The 15,002-nt window shown below is 40.4% G+C and overlaps 1 protein-coding gene across 5 annotated transcripts in view; it reads right to left on the reverse strand.

Moving 5' to 3' along the window:
* Positions 1-15,002, reverse strand: part of LOC124159396 (aryl hydrocarbon receptor nuclear translocator-like protein 1) — a 415,122-nt gene that overhangs the window by 371,061 nt on the left and 29,059 nt on the right. For all 5 annotated transcript variants that reach the window (XR_006864960.1, XM_046535177.1, XM_046535176.1 and 2 more), the window contains exon 2: positions 701-1,100. Coding sequence is in view for 4 of the 5 variants with exons in the window: in XM_046535177.1 (XP_046391133.1) it covers positions 701-1,086 (386 nt within the window). In the remaining variant the exon portion in view is untranslated. The remainder of the gene's footprint in view (positions 1-700; positions 1,101-15,002) is intronic.

Raw genomic sequence — 15,002 nt, forward strand, 5'->3', positions numbered from 1 at the left:
TATGAGTTATTTCGGTACATTATAGATTTTTTAACATTGTTAAACTTTCAATTCATTTATATTGTTCCCCTAAGCACCGCTAAAATCATGAATATCTTATGACGGACGACACTCGTCATAGCGCGATTTGGCATCGGAATTCACGACGAGCTGGACTCGTCTTTTCAGAGCAAGGGGTTAAATGCGCGGGGGTTGACAACATATTTGAGGCCGACTTGAGGATCCTCTTAATATTCGTGGCACGACTAATCCCTTTCGGTTGGGCTGGTTAGGGGGCGCCCATTAATTACGTGAGTTGATTTTGGCGATTTTTTCACCCCCCTCTAACCTCTAAGTGAGATTTGGTTCGACCCCCTACCTCTAATCTCACGTGCGATTGTTCAAAAATGGGTATTTTCAGATAAAATACTTTAATCTATGCTTCATTGCGTTGGAATTATTTAAGAAATTGCTTAAGAATTTTTAATAGAAACACAAGTTTTTCTCAATTCAACCTAGTTTTCTCGCAACTTTACACTGTTTCTGGCGGAAAAAATACGTGAGACTTGCCAGGACCACAGCCCCACTCTCTCACGTGACATTTGGTGAGAATCGATTAGACTCTCTCCACCCCCCTAAAAAAACGTATCACGTAATTAATGAATGGATGCCCCCTAACGGAAAGGAAGGCCACCGCAAGTGACCACACCAAAATTCTCACCTGGGCATTTGCTTAGCGACGAGCGCCGCGGTGGACGAGGGCGCTGCCGCGGCGGAGCTGCCGACGGAGGAGGCGGGCGACACCGCCTCGTCAGCGGCGGGGGCGGATGAAGGGCCGGCTGCCGAGGAGGCGGCGGGAGAAGCCGAGGTGGGGGCGGAGGAGGAGGAGGCGGTCGCCTCGACTCCCTCTGCCTCCTCATCCTCGGTTGCCTCCTCCTCGGACTTGGCTGTCATCGCCGCCGCCTCCACACCGCCCTCCTCGCCGCCGCGGCTGCACTCCTCATCCTCCCCTCCTCCACTGGCACCCGCCTCCTCCTGCGCCCCCGTGCCGCCACCCTCCTCCTCCGCATCCTTCTCCTTCTTCGCGGCCCCTTCGACGACGGCCATCAGTCCGTTTGCACCTGAGAGAAAAAGAAAAGGAAATCAGATCACTCAAAGTCACGGGCGAATGGAGATATCATTAAAAGCCCTGTTTCCCTGATGGACTCGTAGACCCTTCCTGTTATTGTGCATAGTGATTATTATTATTAAAGTATTCTACCGATCAATGTAGACTTCCGTGGAGTACTTACGAATCATTCTTAGAGCTTCCCTTTCCTTCAAACACTTTCCCCTTCAACCCACTATAAGGCCATTATTCCCTTTCATTCTATCTAAAAATCCTATTCTCTCCCCTCTTCTCCCTCGTTTACCTAACCTTTATTCTACCATCTAACACCGATTTCAACATAAGGAGACCCGTATTCGTGATAAAATCGATTGATACGGCTTTCACTAGGTGAAAATTTCGTGCTGAATGAAGATTTTTAAAATTTTTGTAAATTTCCACTAATTTTTTTACCGATACGACGTGTTTCGACGAAAAGGTATCATTCTCCACTGGAGAATGGTGCCTTAGGAGTAATGGAGAATGACACCTTACCGTCGAAACGCGTCGTACCAATAAAACATTCTGAGGAATTTACAAAGGTTGTTTATCTTCATTCAGACCCGTATTCATCCGTTTTTCGACACTTCACTTACTTCACAGAATATTCGCGGCCTTAACCCTTTCGCACTCCTAAATAAGTTTATGACATTACGAACTTCGGGTGAGCGTGTCGCCTCCTCCGTCTCCTCTGCGGTCTGGTGCATGGGCTTTGTATAATGGGGAACATGCATGAAATTTGTTCATCACGCTAATAAGTCTTATTGAATAGACAATTTTCTCAAGAGTCCAAATACATAAGCCAAAACTCTCCTAGCACTACTCAAACGTCATTAAATGCTTATTAAAAGTGATAGAATATCGCTTGATGTCACATGACCTGAAACGCCTTCTGACGTCATCGCATGGTACACCATTCTCTTCGCTAAGAGAGTAGTAGGGCAGACTCTTGATTGCAATATATCGAAGTAATAATCATCAACGAGCTTTGTAGTAGTTCCTCAAAGGACAAGTTGACTTAATAGGGATTTAAGAAAGCACAATACGACAGTTTACTTTTGATCGACTTCCATATGGCGGCTGATTTTCTGAAAAATAGTGATTGCTTCCAAATCTCACTAAACAATCCCCTTCATTTGTTTCAATAACGCCTTGGCAACGCAACATATTCACAAGCTGGTGTTTGACGTTAAAACAGCAATAATTTTTGCCATATTTGCGTTTATCCCCCGCATAGACCGATTTTCTATCCACTTCCTCGGTCTGTCATCAGTGGATTCCGTTCCGTGACGTCACGCTCCGATGACGTCGTGTTTTCAAGCAGCCGATGAAGATTAATTTTCAAAGACTCTTAACTCAGCTAAAAAACATTATTCTTTAGCGAATTTTCGGTGAGTACATTTGAGATGGGGACCTTCTTATTATAGTACTTTGAAAAAATTGTGCATGTTCCCCATTCGATGCTGTTAAAACTATTGCTAGCTATTATGTGCCTCCACGAAGGGTTCTGATCGCGTAAATTAACAAACACCTCAAATGGCCTCACCAGTCATGAAAAGTGGGCGGCGAGTTTTCTTTATTTTACACTAATTGGACGAAGATGGATAACAACGATTTTTTCGTCGTAGCTTATCTCGCCGTTCCACACATGAATTCCATTGTTGAATTGCGATTATCTGGTCTGAACGACCCCATTCATGAAGATCGAATATTGACCTCCAGTCAAATAAAAATTAGCCACTGCCATCTTTTATATCAATTTTAAATACTTAAAGAATTCTAGGCACTTAAGAAAAGTTTAAAATGGCCGTACACGCGTAGAAGAGGAAAGAGTGAAGAAAACTTGGGTTTTTCCTCCACACGTGGTACTTCACGTTCGCCAACTTTTGGAACATGACTCGTGAGTCGTTTTCAGGGTTGAAGCAGGTCGTCTCGGAAGACTGTCGGGAATCTGTTGGCTGTTACAATCATGACGGAGACGAGATGCTTCAGCTCTGAAGACAATACAGGAGTCGTGTAGTGTTAGAACGTAGGTTTCCGCGGCGAACAGGAGTCGTGTGTTGATACGACGGTGGGCACGGAGAAACTTACCAGGACTACATTCCGAGAAGATTTCATCAACATCGAACTAGTGCCATCCTGCGTACTAATACGAAAAATCCTCTCTTACTATCCTCATCTATAGACTCTTTAAAAGCTCATATGGGATATTGTCTACCCCCCAGCGCTTTCCTAGCCTTATCATACGAGGGATCTCCCGTGTTCCGCGTCTAAGATCCCCAACCCCAGATTGTCCTCCTTCAATGCACTTCCCTACTCAAAGTTCAATCTCCCCGGCCTGTTCTCGCTATCATACAGATCCTCCACATTTTGATTCCCTATACTATGAATCTCGTGCCGGTCAATCATCATCCTTCCAACTTTAGCCTTATCTTTTTACATGCCTTGCCCCCCTTTTGCCGTCCGATAGCGTTTTTATCTCGGCGTACAATGTGTCTACCTCTCCTTCCTTTTGAACTTATTCCATCACTCATTTCTTCACATTGTTTTTATCACATTACAAATTATAAGAAATTTCATAGTGCTCGCGGCAATCACGTTCGCTAGCCTCCCAATGCGTCTATATTCTCTACCCCATGTGAACTAAAGACAAAGAAATTTCAAGGGGTTCGGCTACCCTCTCCGTAATTTTCGGACGTTTTGAGTGGGAAAAAACAGTGGAGGGGGGGAAAAACTTTTATCTACTTATCAGGAGATTCTACTCGTTTTATTCGGATAATCTAACAGGATATAAACTAGGACATTCAGAATTTGAACAAACCGACGCTCAGTATAAAGCGGTTAAACTACCTATTAGGCGTGAACTCGGAGTTCCCAGTTTCAGGTTAAGATAGAGGCAATTATTTTTCCTTAGGGGAATTTTCCGACAAAAATCAAAGATATCTTCGAACCCAGAATGGCCCTAAATGAAAATGCAGAACTGGACGGTATTAATTCATTACCTGATGGATAAGATAAACGAACATCAAATTTCTAGATTTTACTTTTATGGATTTAGCGATTTTCATGCCCGATGGATAGCTGAAGGGTCGGCACTGTTGGATGTGATTGAAAGAACCAAATGAAAACTACTAAGAAGACCATTATGATGAAGGAATATACATTTTCCTAAAAATAATTTGAACTAAAGTGGCAGAAATTGATTTCTTACATCCTAATCTTGTCGCGAGCGAAGATTGACGAGTAAAAAAAAATGAAAAACAATATACCCAACCAAAAAGATAAAAAAATTAGAAAAAAAAGGATCAAAAGGATAAAAATACATCACAATTCCATGAAATGGCAATTAATTACAGACGGAGATATGAGATGATGGAAGGAGAAGGCCTTTGAGAAACGAAAAACCGGCTCTTCAATTCTACTCATGAATTTCTCCCGCGAAAAGAGTTATTTACACTTTTAAATGCCGTAATCACATGAACCAAAAAGTAAGGAAGTAGACGGCCGATAAAGTAATCACCCCCACAACTACGCACGGTGAAATTGATGTTAAAAAACTAAGGCTCACAAAATAATCCTGTATTTTTTGGTATAATAAATCATTAACTAGTTGTCGGCACCAACCAAATTCGCGCATGTTACTAAATGGCCGAAAATATGAGACAAGCGTCATCCAGAAACAGGTTTTTCCCATCTGAGATACCTCATAGCAAAATAACTACACCGAATAAGCGTTGGTTGGACAGATAAGGCGCTTAACCCCCCAAAAATTCAATGCTCACACAAAATTAGATGAGATTGGAATGACTCAGCAAAAAAATTACACTTTCGCAAGTGGTGGAGAAGATAAGCCATGCGACGCTTAATGAGACGCATTTTTATACAATACCTCTAGAGGCAGACACCACATCAAACATGAGTTTAAGATGTTTAATTTTCGTCTGAAGACTTTCACAGCTTCTTTTATCTATGTTGTATATGGAGAGGGTTCCTAGCACAATATAATGGCCAACGGCTATCGGCTAAAATTCAAATCCGGCACAACAATGGGTAGCGAAAAACATATATATGCTCGGGACGAGAATAAATTCCTTCCATTCTCTTGATAACGCTCCCAGTAGGAGGAGTGAAACGTCGAGTAAAAATGTTTTCTACACAGCAATACCCGAAAACCACCAACAACTAAGATGTTTAATTGTTTTTTTTTTCAATCTCAATAATAATATTGAAACTATCAAAAATATGATATACTAAGAGACCCTAAATTAATAAGCTGCAAACACCGTTGTATGTACAACGTATATGGTATAAATAAATCGGAAACGAAGGCAAAAATATTTCAGGTGAGGTATCACATTAGAGTTAATAGAAATATTATGGGCAAACATCTTGAACACTATCGACAAGGCTAGTCAACAACGCAGATTCAAAGATGCCTGGAACTTTCACTACAAGATCAACCGTAGATATAGCATTAACAAGTGAATTGGAAAGTTAGATGATTGATTAGTGGAAAAAGGCATCAGTTCGGATATCATTAAACCGATTGGGTGTCAGTTACACAAGTTGTACATTAGCATCTAGATCTCAATAAAAAAAACGTGGTGGAATGTGGAAAATTTAAAAAATGCTAGTAACAACAGAGAGTAAGCCTTTGAAAATGCTAAATATATCAAGACCATAATTTTGGGTGAAAATTCAGGAGATAAGTCATATGGCATTTTGCTAGTAGTGAGTAGGAGAGATTCATACTCATTAAAATGACGAAAAATTCACTATAGTGAACGACCTATGACGGAGACTACTGAATGACATACTGAAAGGAGAAAGTCCACGCAGTAAATAGCCAACACTACTTTTCCTAATAATTCGACCAAATTAGCCATGTTTCCAGAAACACAAACGCCGAATATCAGTATTTCCAAACGGGGTTGAGAAAGACACCTTAAGAGCCTTTAACCGTAAATGTATTAACTCTGAATTGAACATTTTCCAATTCGAGATAATGACGTATTATCTCGAAAAATAGGTTGCCACTTTAAGATAATGTTTGGAAAAAAATAAAGTTAAAATAACTTAAGCATAACAGGTTGTTCCAAAAAAAAAAGAAAACTGCGAACGAACGTCACACATATTCGTAAGGAGGAGATAGTGTTCTACATAGAAGCCATTGGTCTTCTTTTCACACGTCCACGTTGTCAAAGTCTTTGGAACATATTATACCGACTTGAGGGAAGAAGTCTAATGATAGTAGCGAAAATGGTCGATAAAGAATACCCGTTCGAGAAAGGTAGATATTTTTCACAAAACCACTTCTATTTGTCCACGCTGTCATCGCCAAATGCGCCACACATGCTCTATTATTTGTATTCACACATTAAGTTACAAAATGAGGTTGGAAGTATTTAGCAAATACCTACACCCGGGTGAAACGTTGGATTAAATAATTATGTCGACGCTGCAAACAGAGGGGCGTATTGGTAAGAATAAGCACCTATACAGTCCAGGTGACATTCCGAATTGCTTATGGAGCGAGTAGATACAACACAACATGTAACGACATCCATTTGTTACAACAACTTTGTCTACGATATCTAAAGGGCCAGTAACAATGAGTACCAAATTGCGCAATAAACTACCAAATTGCTTTCAAAAATCAACGAAGAACTCCTCTTCAAGAAAATTCTACAAGCATATCTAGTTAATAAATGAAACTCTAATGCGAATGAAAATTTGTCTGATGCTTGAACGTATAACTGAGGCTTTAGTGCAAGGTTAGCATTGCTTTTATGTACTTATGCCTTTCTTATCATCAATAACAGTCACCAATCCTAATCATGGTTTGACGCAACTCTCCACTCAGTTAATCTTCAAACACCTACCTAATTCTTCTGATTTGCATCCTCCATCATCACCAGCACAATGTCTCTCAACCGTGGTTAACCTTTGCCCTTTTTCTCTTCCACCTGTTCTTCAACAATAGTTTTAATTATACCCTCGATGTCTCCTGATGTAGCCAATTAAATAGTATGGGTACAAGTGATTTTTTTCCTGAACAGAGTTAGGGACAGAAATTAGGTAAAGATAGCAAACGAGATCAACTAGATACTTCAAGAGCATTTGATTTTCCACTCGATGTCAGCACAGAACAGAGACTCACTTGTATTCCTTGGCCATCTGTTTCTGTAAGTTTCTTCTATCAATTACTGTACCTAACTCTGTTTAGGAAAAAAACGCTTGTACCCTTAGCTTTTCATCCCCTCTCATTATCTTCAACATATCTTCAACAACCTCACATTTTTTTAAAACACAAACAAACTCTGGAGCAAAATGTCTACATCCAGGGATGATCGATGCAGTCCAACTTCATTTCCCTTGGAACCTTGTATAAAACTTTTATAATCCTAAAACGGGCATTAATCATGATTGGTCGAAACAGAATCCTGAATAATAAAGATGATCTCCATATTCCACACTCTGGGCATGAAAATGTTTTCCATTCCCAGAAACAAGCATGTTCGAGCTACTTCAAATAAGAAAAGTTTCTCGGGTTTTCCACCGGTTGATGCAGGTTTTCTGCACCGGTTTTCTGCAACTGATACGCCGGGAAAACCTGAGATCATACATACTTCAAATAAAATAACAGGATATCTTCCGTTGAGAGAATTCGCAACCACCGCCCTTCTTCTAGGACTACGTAGACGCGAACAATACACAACGCACCGATAAGGCACCAGATATGGAATAAGACTCATAAATGACCAACGGGTGACACCAATACACTATAGAATTCGCCAGAAAACCCAATAGCTAAAAAGTTAATTATTTATATTTGCGCCTCAAACGGCAAATCCGTAATAAAAAAATAAAAGACGCCCACAAGGCGACCTCCACAATAACGACCTCACCTTTTAAACCTCCCTACCGAGCCATGATCTTCACAATGCCTCATTCGAGACCGTTCTTCCCCCTATGTTCACATCTTTTATTCCACAGTTTAGGTATTCGGAGGTCTCCGAGATAGCCACCTGATATGGCATTGTTTTGTTATATGCGCATCCTCCTAGGCAATCACTTAGAAGCAGGGATGCCGCCTAACAAAAAATTTTGGGGGGGCCAAACCGGGGAAAATCTTCCCCGGTTATCAACCCTGATAACTCGAATCTCGATATCTGAACACTCCGGGGAAAATCGAGCCTGACACATTTTTTCCCCACACCCATAACGAATTTTTGAAGGGACTCGGGCCCCCTAAGGCCATATGGAGTCGGCGCCACTGCTTAGAAGGAAAAAAAGGAAAACACTTGCTGTACCTAGTTATTAACACCATACTCTGAAGAAGTTGAGTATCTAACTTAAATCGCTGATCACAACAAAATTCAATACTTCGTGTGCAATAAAATCCCATACAATCTTTACAAGACAGATGCATGACACAACTAAACATTATCTCATATAAAATTATACCGATGAAAATTCGGAATTAGTACAAAATATGCCAACAAATGAGGCTTTACTTAAGATATCCAATGGCAAATAATGAATCTGAGTTAACGATTCACATAGTTTACGAGAGTCCTTCAGTGAAGACTACTCATAGATACAATTACGTATGCTACTTCCACGAGCTGAGAGCGGCAGCTAGGATGAACATCACGAACACCCGCATGTTACTAGTTTAAATCCAAAACTATAATTGAAGTGTTTAGGGTAAACAGTACAGGCAAAAACCCTATTGAATTACCACCTCTACGACAATGGAGCGAGTTTGAAACGATCAATACATACTGAAATTAAGACCGCATACGGGTGGTGTAGCGGGTGTGATACTTTATTATAAGGAGAAATTCGTGAATAATTATGATTAAAAACTTTTGGGCTATGTCGCCGCGTCAATGCTTTGGGTGGCCCCAACGTTTCCCGACCGATGCTGGTCGCTTTTTCAAGGGATTATGGAGAGATGGGAATTTAAGATCTTTTATATAGGTGTCTGTGTCAGGAGGTGGAGGGAGGGGAGCCGGAGGTTGGGGGAGTGGGTTGCTGCTTGTTTCTTCTTATTACGGGTTGCCAAGTACGGCTAATTTTAATGCCGGTGTCTCTGTTTAAAACCTTTAACTTAGGCGAGGATTTTGACTTCCTTGAGGTCGATGATGTGGCCAAGCGCTGCGTGTTTTGACCGACCTGCCTGTTTCGCCGATGTAGTTCTTGATACTTGATCAGGTCGGTCAAAACACGCCTAGAAGAGCACGAGAGAGCGATTCGACTGGGGCAATCAACAAAGTCCGCGGTAGCCGAATATAAACCGACACCTATATAAAAGATCTTAAATTCCCATCTCTCCATAATCCCTTGAAAAAGCGACCAGCATCGGTCGGGAAACGTTGGGGCCACCCAAAGCATTGACGCGGCGACATAGCCCAAAAGTTTTTAATCATAATGACGAGCACCCGCGAAATTTTTAACGAAGAATCGTGAATAATTACTTCTAAATCAAATAAATAAATTCGAGCACACACACTTTCCATTGACCTGATTTTACATGAAACCTTCTTAGAATGAAAATCAATACCTAGTGGAGTTTATTTAATAATGTTAAAAACCTCTTAACAAGGATATCGTAGCTCACCAAATGAAAAAGGCCACCTTACCGGTGCTCAATTCCAATGTTCGAAATTCTCCACAGATGTCTTAAAAAGCTAATAAAAACATCTCATACCATATAAGGGATAAATGAAAATCATCCGCAGAATTCTTGGAATGAGAAAATTTTTATGAAACACACTAATCACGTCTTCATTATACTACGTCCCTAAACAGGAACTAAAGATTTCTCAGCGATGTAAGTTAATGAAAGGTGAATTAAGAATGTTCCATTACCTAAATTCCAAGATTCAGAACGAACACTCCTCCAATAATGCGCAGGAGAATATATTATGACCATCAAAATGTTGCTTAGTCACGGTTCACATACGCATGAACAATTTCGCCGTCGAATCAACGAACTTGGTTCCCTACAATAAACTGAATACAATGAACATTAGAAAACGCTCTTCATTTCTCAACGAACATCTGGCTTAAAAATGAAAGACGATAACAATCACAGAAAATTTTTCAAACATACAATGGGATACAAGGGTCTTTATATTTAAAGGGTAGTATTTCAAGATAATGAAAAGGTGAAAAAAGTTTGTTTTGCTACGTTATCCAATAAAAAACTCCCATTTTTCCATTTAAAATTGTATCTCGCAATAACCAAGATGAATTATAAAATATCCAGTCTGAACAATAGGAGATATTTCACTAAATAAGAGTGATTTTTGAGTGACGAAAGGTCGCCATGATTGTCTTAATTTTACTTGGAAGTCAGAATAAACGAACAACTTGAAAAATACTACCATTTTCTGATAATTATAGTTTCAGCACATTCTCACTCTGAGACCTGGAATTAATTCATAGCTATAAAGGTTTGTCGAGGCAACGGATCACTAACTCTGTGGTAGAAATGTAGGGAAAAAGTAATATATTCAATATTCAAACATAATGAAATTACGCAACGTTGCGAACTAATAAATTGAATAATAGTTCAGAAATAGTGTTTTTTCTGTTTCCCTGAGCATGCATGCCAAGGTAGGTAACTGTAGAGCCGTGTCCCAATTCGCCATTTGGCAATGCCAATTCCAGGATTTGGGCATGACGCCATCCTGGAAGGATGTCCCAACTCATTAGCCAGCATAAGCGAGGGAATTTGGGCAGCCAACTTGGCCGCCATATTTGGGCATCGACAAGTGCATCCTTCTCCCCATTTCTCCAATGATTCAAAGCGTGGAAAGCGTCTTCAGGAAAAAGGGAAACATGGCTGTCAACAAGGGGAATTATTCGTTGCAAGTAGTGTTGATTTTTGGAACTTATTCGAGTACTTGGTAATTTTTGTTATGTTTATAATAATGAAATATCGTTAAAAGAAGTGTAGTAATTGTGGAAAAATTGGTTAAAACTAGAAAAGAGAAGGCGGCGTTATTGGACAGAGGCCGAAATTGGTATCAGATCATGGAACAAAAATTAAAATATATAGTGATAATAAGAATGGAACTGCAAAAAGCCGGAACCTGATTTATGAACGTAAAATATAATATCCTGAAAATTGGTTAAAAATCTAAATGGAAAAATTAAAAACGATTAATAAAATAATGACGAAGTAAAGACGCTAACCGTATGAATAGACTAAATAAATCTGACCATAAAAAACACAAAACTGGAAATTATATTGCTAAAGTTTAAGAAAATTTAAAAAGTACTTGGTTGAGAGAACGATTGAAATAATATAAACGAAATATAAGGGTTATACGCTAAACTTTCGAAACCAACGTAGCTATTACCTATTTAAGAAACAATATTGAACTAAATCCACGAATTTTAAGGTATACTTTACTATTACTAAAACAAAAAGGTTGCCTAAGATACCAAAATCATGATAGAATGCTCTTCTACAACATCCAAAACTTAGAATCACTTGCACATGTTAATAATGTGGGTTTTGTTCATCATTTGTTCAAATAATTAAGAATTTCTCTTGTTAAAATCAAAAAGAATAAATTTTTGCTTTCTCATGAATACACAAAGTTCTTTTTAATTTTAATAATGAATCACTTTCATGAAGTTACGCCTCAAACAATCAATTTAATCGAATTTCTCTTGATTTTCATTGGCCTAAGGCCCAGCAGATGGACGCACCTGCGGAAGGATGTCCCAATTCATGCTCCCTGTTTGTTGGCTGCCCAGAATCTGGCTGCCCAAATACATGCTTCCCAATGGCTAACGAGTTGGGACGCGGCTTAAGTCAATATACCATATGGTAATATTAACGGCATCATTTCAATCCAATTTTTCGTAGCATTTTCCTTTCTCAGCTTCTACCCGCCGTTTTCATAAATATTAAAAGCGAGCGTGGAAACCAGAAGAAGTTATAAAAGTGTAAGCTGTTTGGATAGATTATTACTGAAGCAGAAGACGTCACAGCATGAGCACAAATGCTACTTCCTTGGCGAACGCGGAGAAAGAGTCAATCGTGGCATTTATCGTGTATACTTACTACGCGATATGAGAAAACTAAACGTAGGCTGACGGAAGCCATGTGTGAATACAAACTAATTAACAGCAGAAGACCATATGCAGCATGAAGGAAACCTTTACACTACGATCACTCATAGACTTACAAGCGAAGCAGTTTACTCTACGACGCTGCTCTAGAGAGAAGCGGTAATTAATCACGCAAAGTTCGAAACGTTTTCCTCCTGAAAAATAAATAAGTAACATTTATATATTACACCAGAATAAGCAATATGATTAATGAAAGTGAGAAAATAAATGCCTAATTAGTTATCACGCTTGATGAAAATAATAGAAAACTATAACTTCAAAAATAACAAACTGAACGAAAAAAAGACGAATATAAGTAAGTTTAAATTAATGGAAAAAATTATGAAACTTGACAGAAAAGGTCATGATGCACAGGAATTATTTGGCGAAACTTCACGGGGCTTGCCACTCCATCCCGCCACAATTTACGGCGCATTTCATTGAATTTTTACTGAGTAAAAATGAGATGTTCTCTTCGGCAGTATTTTGAGACGGATGCAAGTCATTACAACAACATTTTATTATAGTATTCCACCGATTAAGGCAGGTTTCCATGGAGTGTTCAAGAAGTGATCTGGAAGCCTCCCTTTCCTACCAGCACTGCCTTCTTTAATCCACTGTAAGGCCTACTCTCTTTCAATCTATGTAAAAATCCTATTCTTTTCCTTCCCCTCCCTCGTTTCCCTAACATTCTACCCTCTAACACCTTTTTCAACATCCCCTCCCCGCTAAGCACTAACTCCGTCCATACCCTCTGTCTCCTCCGTATCCCATTTAAAAGCTGCCTCTCCTCGCCAACCATATCCAGCACTTCGTCGTTCCTTTTCCTCTCCGTCCATTTCACTCTCTCCATTCTTCTCCATACCCACATCTCGAATGCCTCCAATCTTCTCTCGTCTTCTTTCCTCATTGTCCACGTTTCTGCACCGTAGAGAGCTACACTCCAAATCAAAATTTTCACTAACCTTTTCTTTAAACTCTTACATAACAATCCTCTCAGAAGCTCCTTCCTGTTCTTGAACGCCTCCTCTGCTAGTGCAATTCGCTTCCTGAGGTCCTTGCTACTGTGTCCGTTTTCCACTAATGTGCTGCCCAAATAGTTAAACTGCTCTACCTGTTCAAGTTTTTCCCCACCCACTTTTATCTCGAGTCTCGCATTCCTCGCTCGCGATACTTTAAAAAACCGCAATACTGTACCTTAGTCTTCTTGTGATTAATCCTCATCCCATACTCCTCGCACCGCTCCATTAGAGCCTGTAGTCCCCTCGCTGACTGGCTAATCAGCGCCTGATCATCCGCGAACCTTACCGATTTCAACATCATTCCACCCACTTTCACTCCAGCTTCCAACTCGTCCCACGCTTCTATTACCATCTCCTCAGCGTATACGTTAAAAAGCAGCGGCGATAGAGGACAGCCTTGCCTTACACCTCGGCAAATGCTTGCCCACCCAGATTCTCCGTCCGCTACCCTCACTTGCGCAGTCTGGGCCATATAAAGATTACGAATCAGTCGTCTATCCCTCCAATCTACACCTATTCTCTTGAAAATATCCATTAACTTAACCCAGTTCACCCTATCAAACGCTTTCTCAAAATCCACGAAACACGCATATACGTCCTGGTCATATTCTAGGTTCCTCTCCACGAGGGACCTCATTATTGCTATTGCATCACGAGTTGACATCCTTTTTCTGAAACCAAACTTATCTTCGCCCAAATACTCGTTTGCCCTCGCCTTCATCCGTCTGTTCAATATCCTCAGTACCACTTTCGCCGCATGAGATATTAGGCTGATAGTTCTATAATCTCCGCATTCCACAGCTTTCTTCTTTTTCGGAAGCGGAATTAAAACCGTCTTCACGAAATCCTCCGGCCAGCATCCCTCCTCATAGATCCTGCGCACTAGTTCGAAAAACCTTTTCTTCTATCCTTCCCTAGATTCTTCAGAAGCTCACACGGGATAATGTCCACGCCTACTGCTTTCCTAGCCTTCATATCACGAAGTGCTCTCTCTATTTCCGAATCTAATATCTCCGGCCCAAGATTATCCTCCTCCACTGTACTTTCCTCCTCTAGAGTCAATCTCTCCGGTCTGTTCATTCCGTCATACAGGTCCTCCACGTATTCCTTCCATCTACTCTGTACCTCTTCTCGCTCGGTTAGCATCCTCCCATCTTTAGCCTTAATTTTAGGCATGGTTGTCCTCTTTTGCCGCCCGATAGCGACTTAACTTTGGCATATAACGCGCCTACCTCTCCTTCCTTCTAAAACTTTTCCATTTCCTCACACTGTCTTTTCCAACAAGCCTCCCTTGCTCTCTTTGTTTCACGCCGTAATCGATTATTAATTAATCTATACATTCTTTTTCCCTGTTCTGTGTCCACGTTCTTCCACTTCCTTCTCTCCTCCATTTCTTTTACCATTGCCTCCGTAACCCAAGGCTTCTATATCCTTCTGCTGTCAACGTAGCCAATTGACTTCTCCGTCGCATTGGCTATTCAAGTTTTAATATTATCCCATCTTTCCTCAACAGTATTCGTACCTTCAATCTCCCGTATACTAATGTCCACTAGTTCCTGATATTCTCTCCTCATACTCCCCTTCAGTGTTTCTACATTCAATTTCCTCACCCTCCTGCCTTTCATGAGTCTTTTGAATCTTACGTTGCATTTCATAAGTACTAGGTTGTGGTCTGAATCCGCATCTGCTGCTGGGAAGCTGCGCAAGTTTTTCACACA

The sequence above is a fragment of the Ischnura elegans genome, chromosome 5 (genome assembly GCF_921293095.1).
Source record: "Ischnura elegans chromosome 5, ioIscEleg1.1, whole genome shotgun sequence".
Taxonomy (NCBI): Eukaryota; Metazoa; Arthropoda; class Insecta; order Odonata; family Coenagrionidae; genus Ischnura; species Ischnura elegans.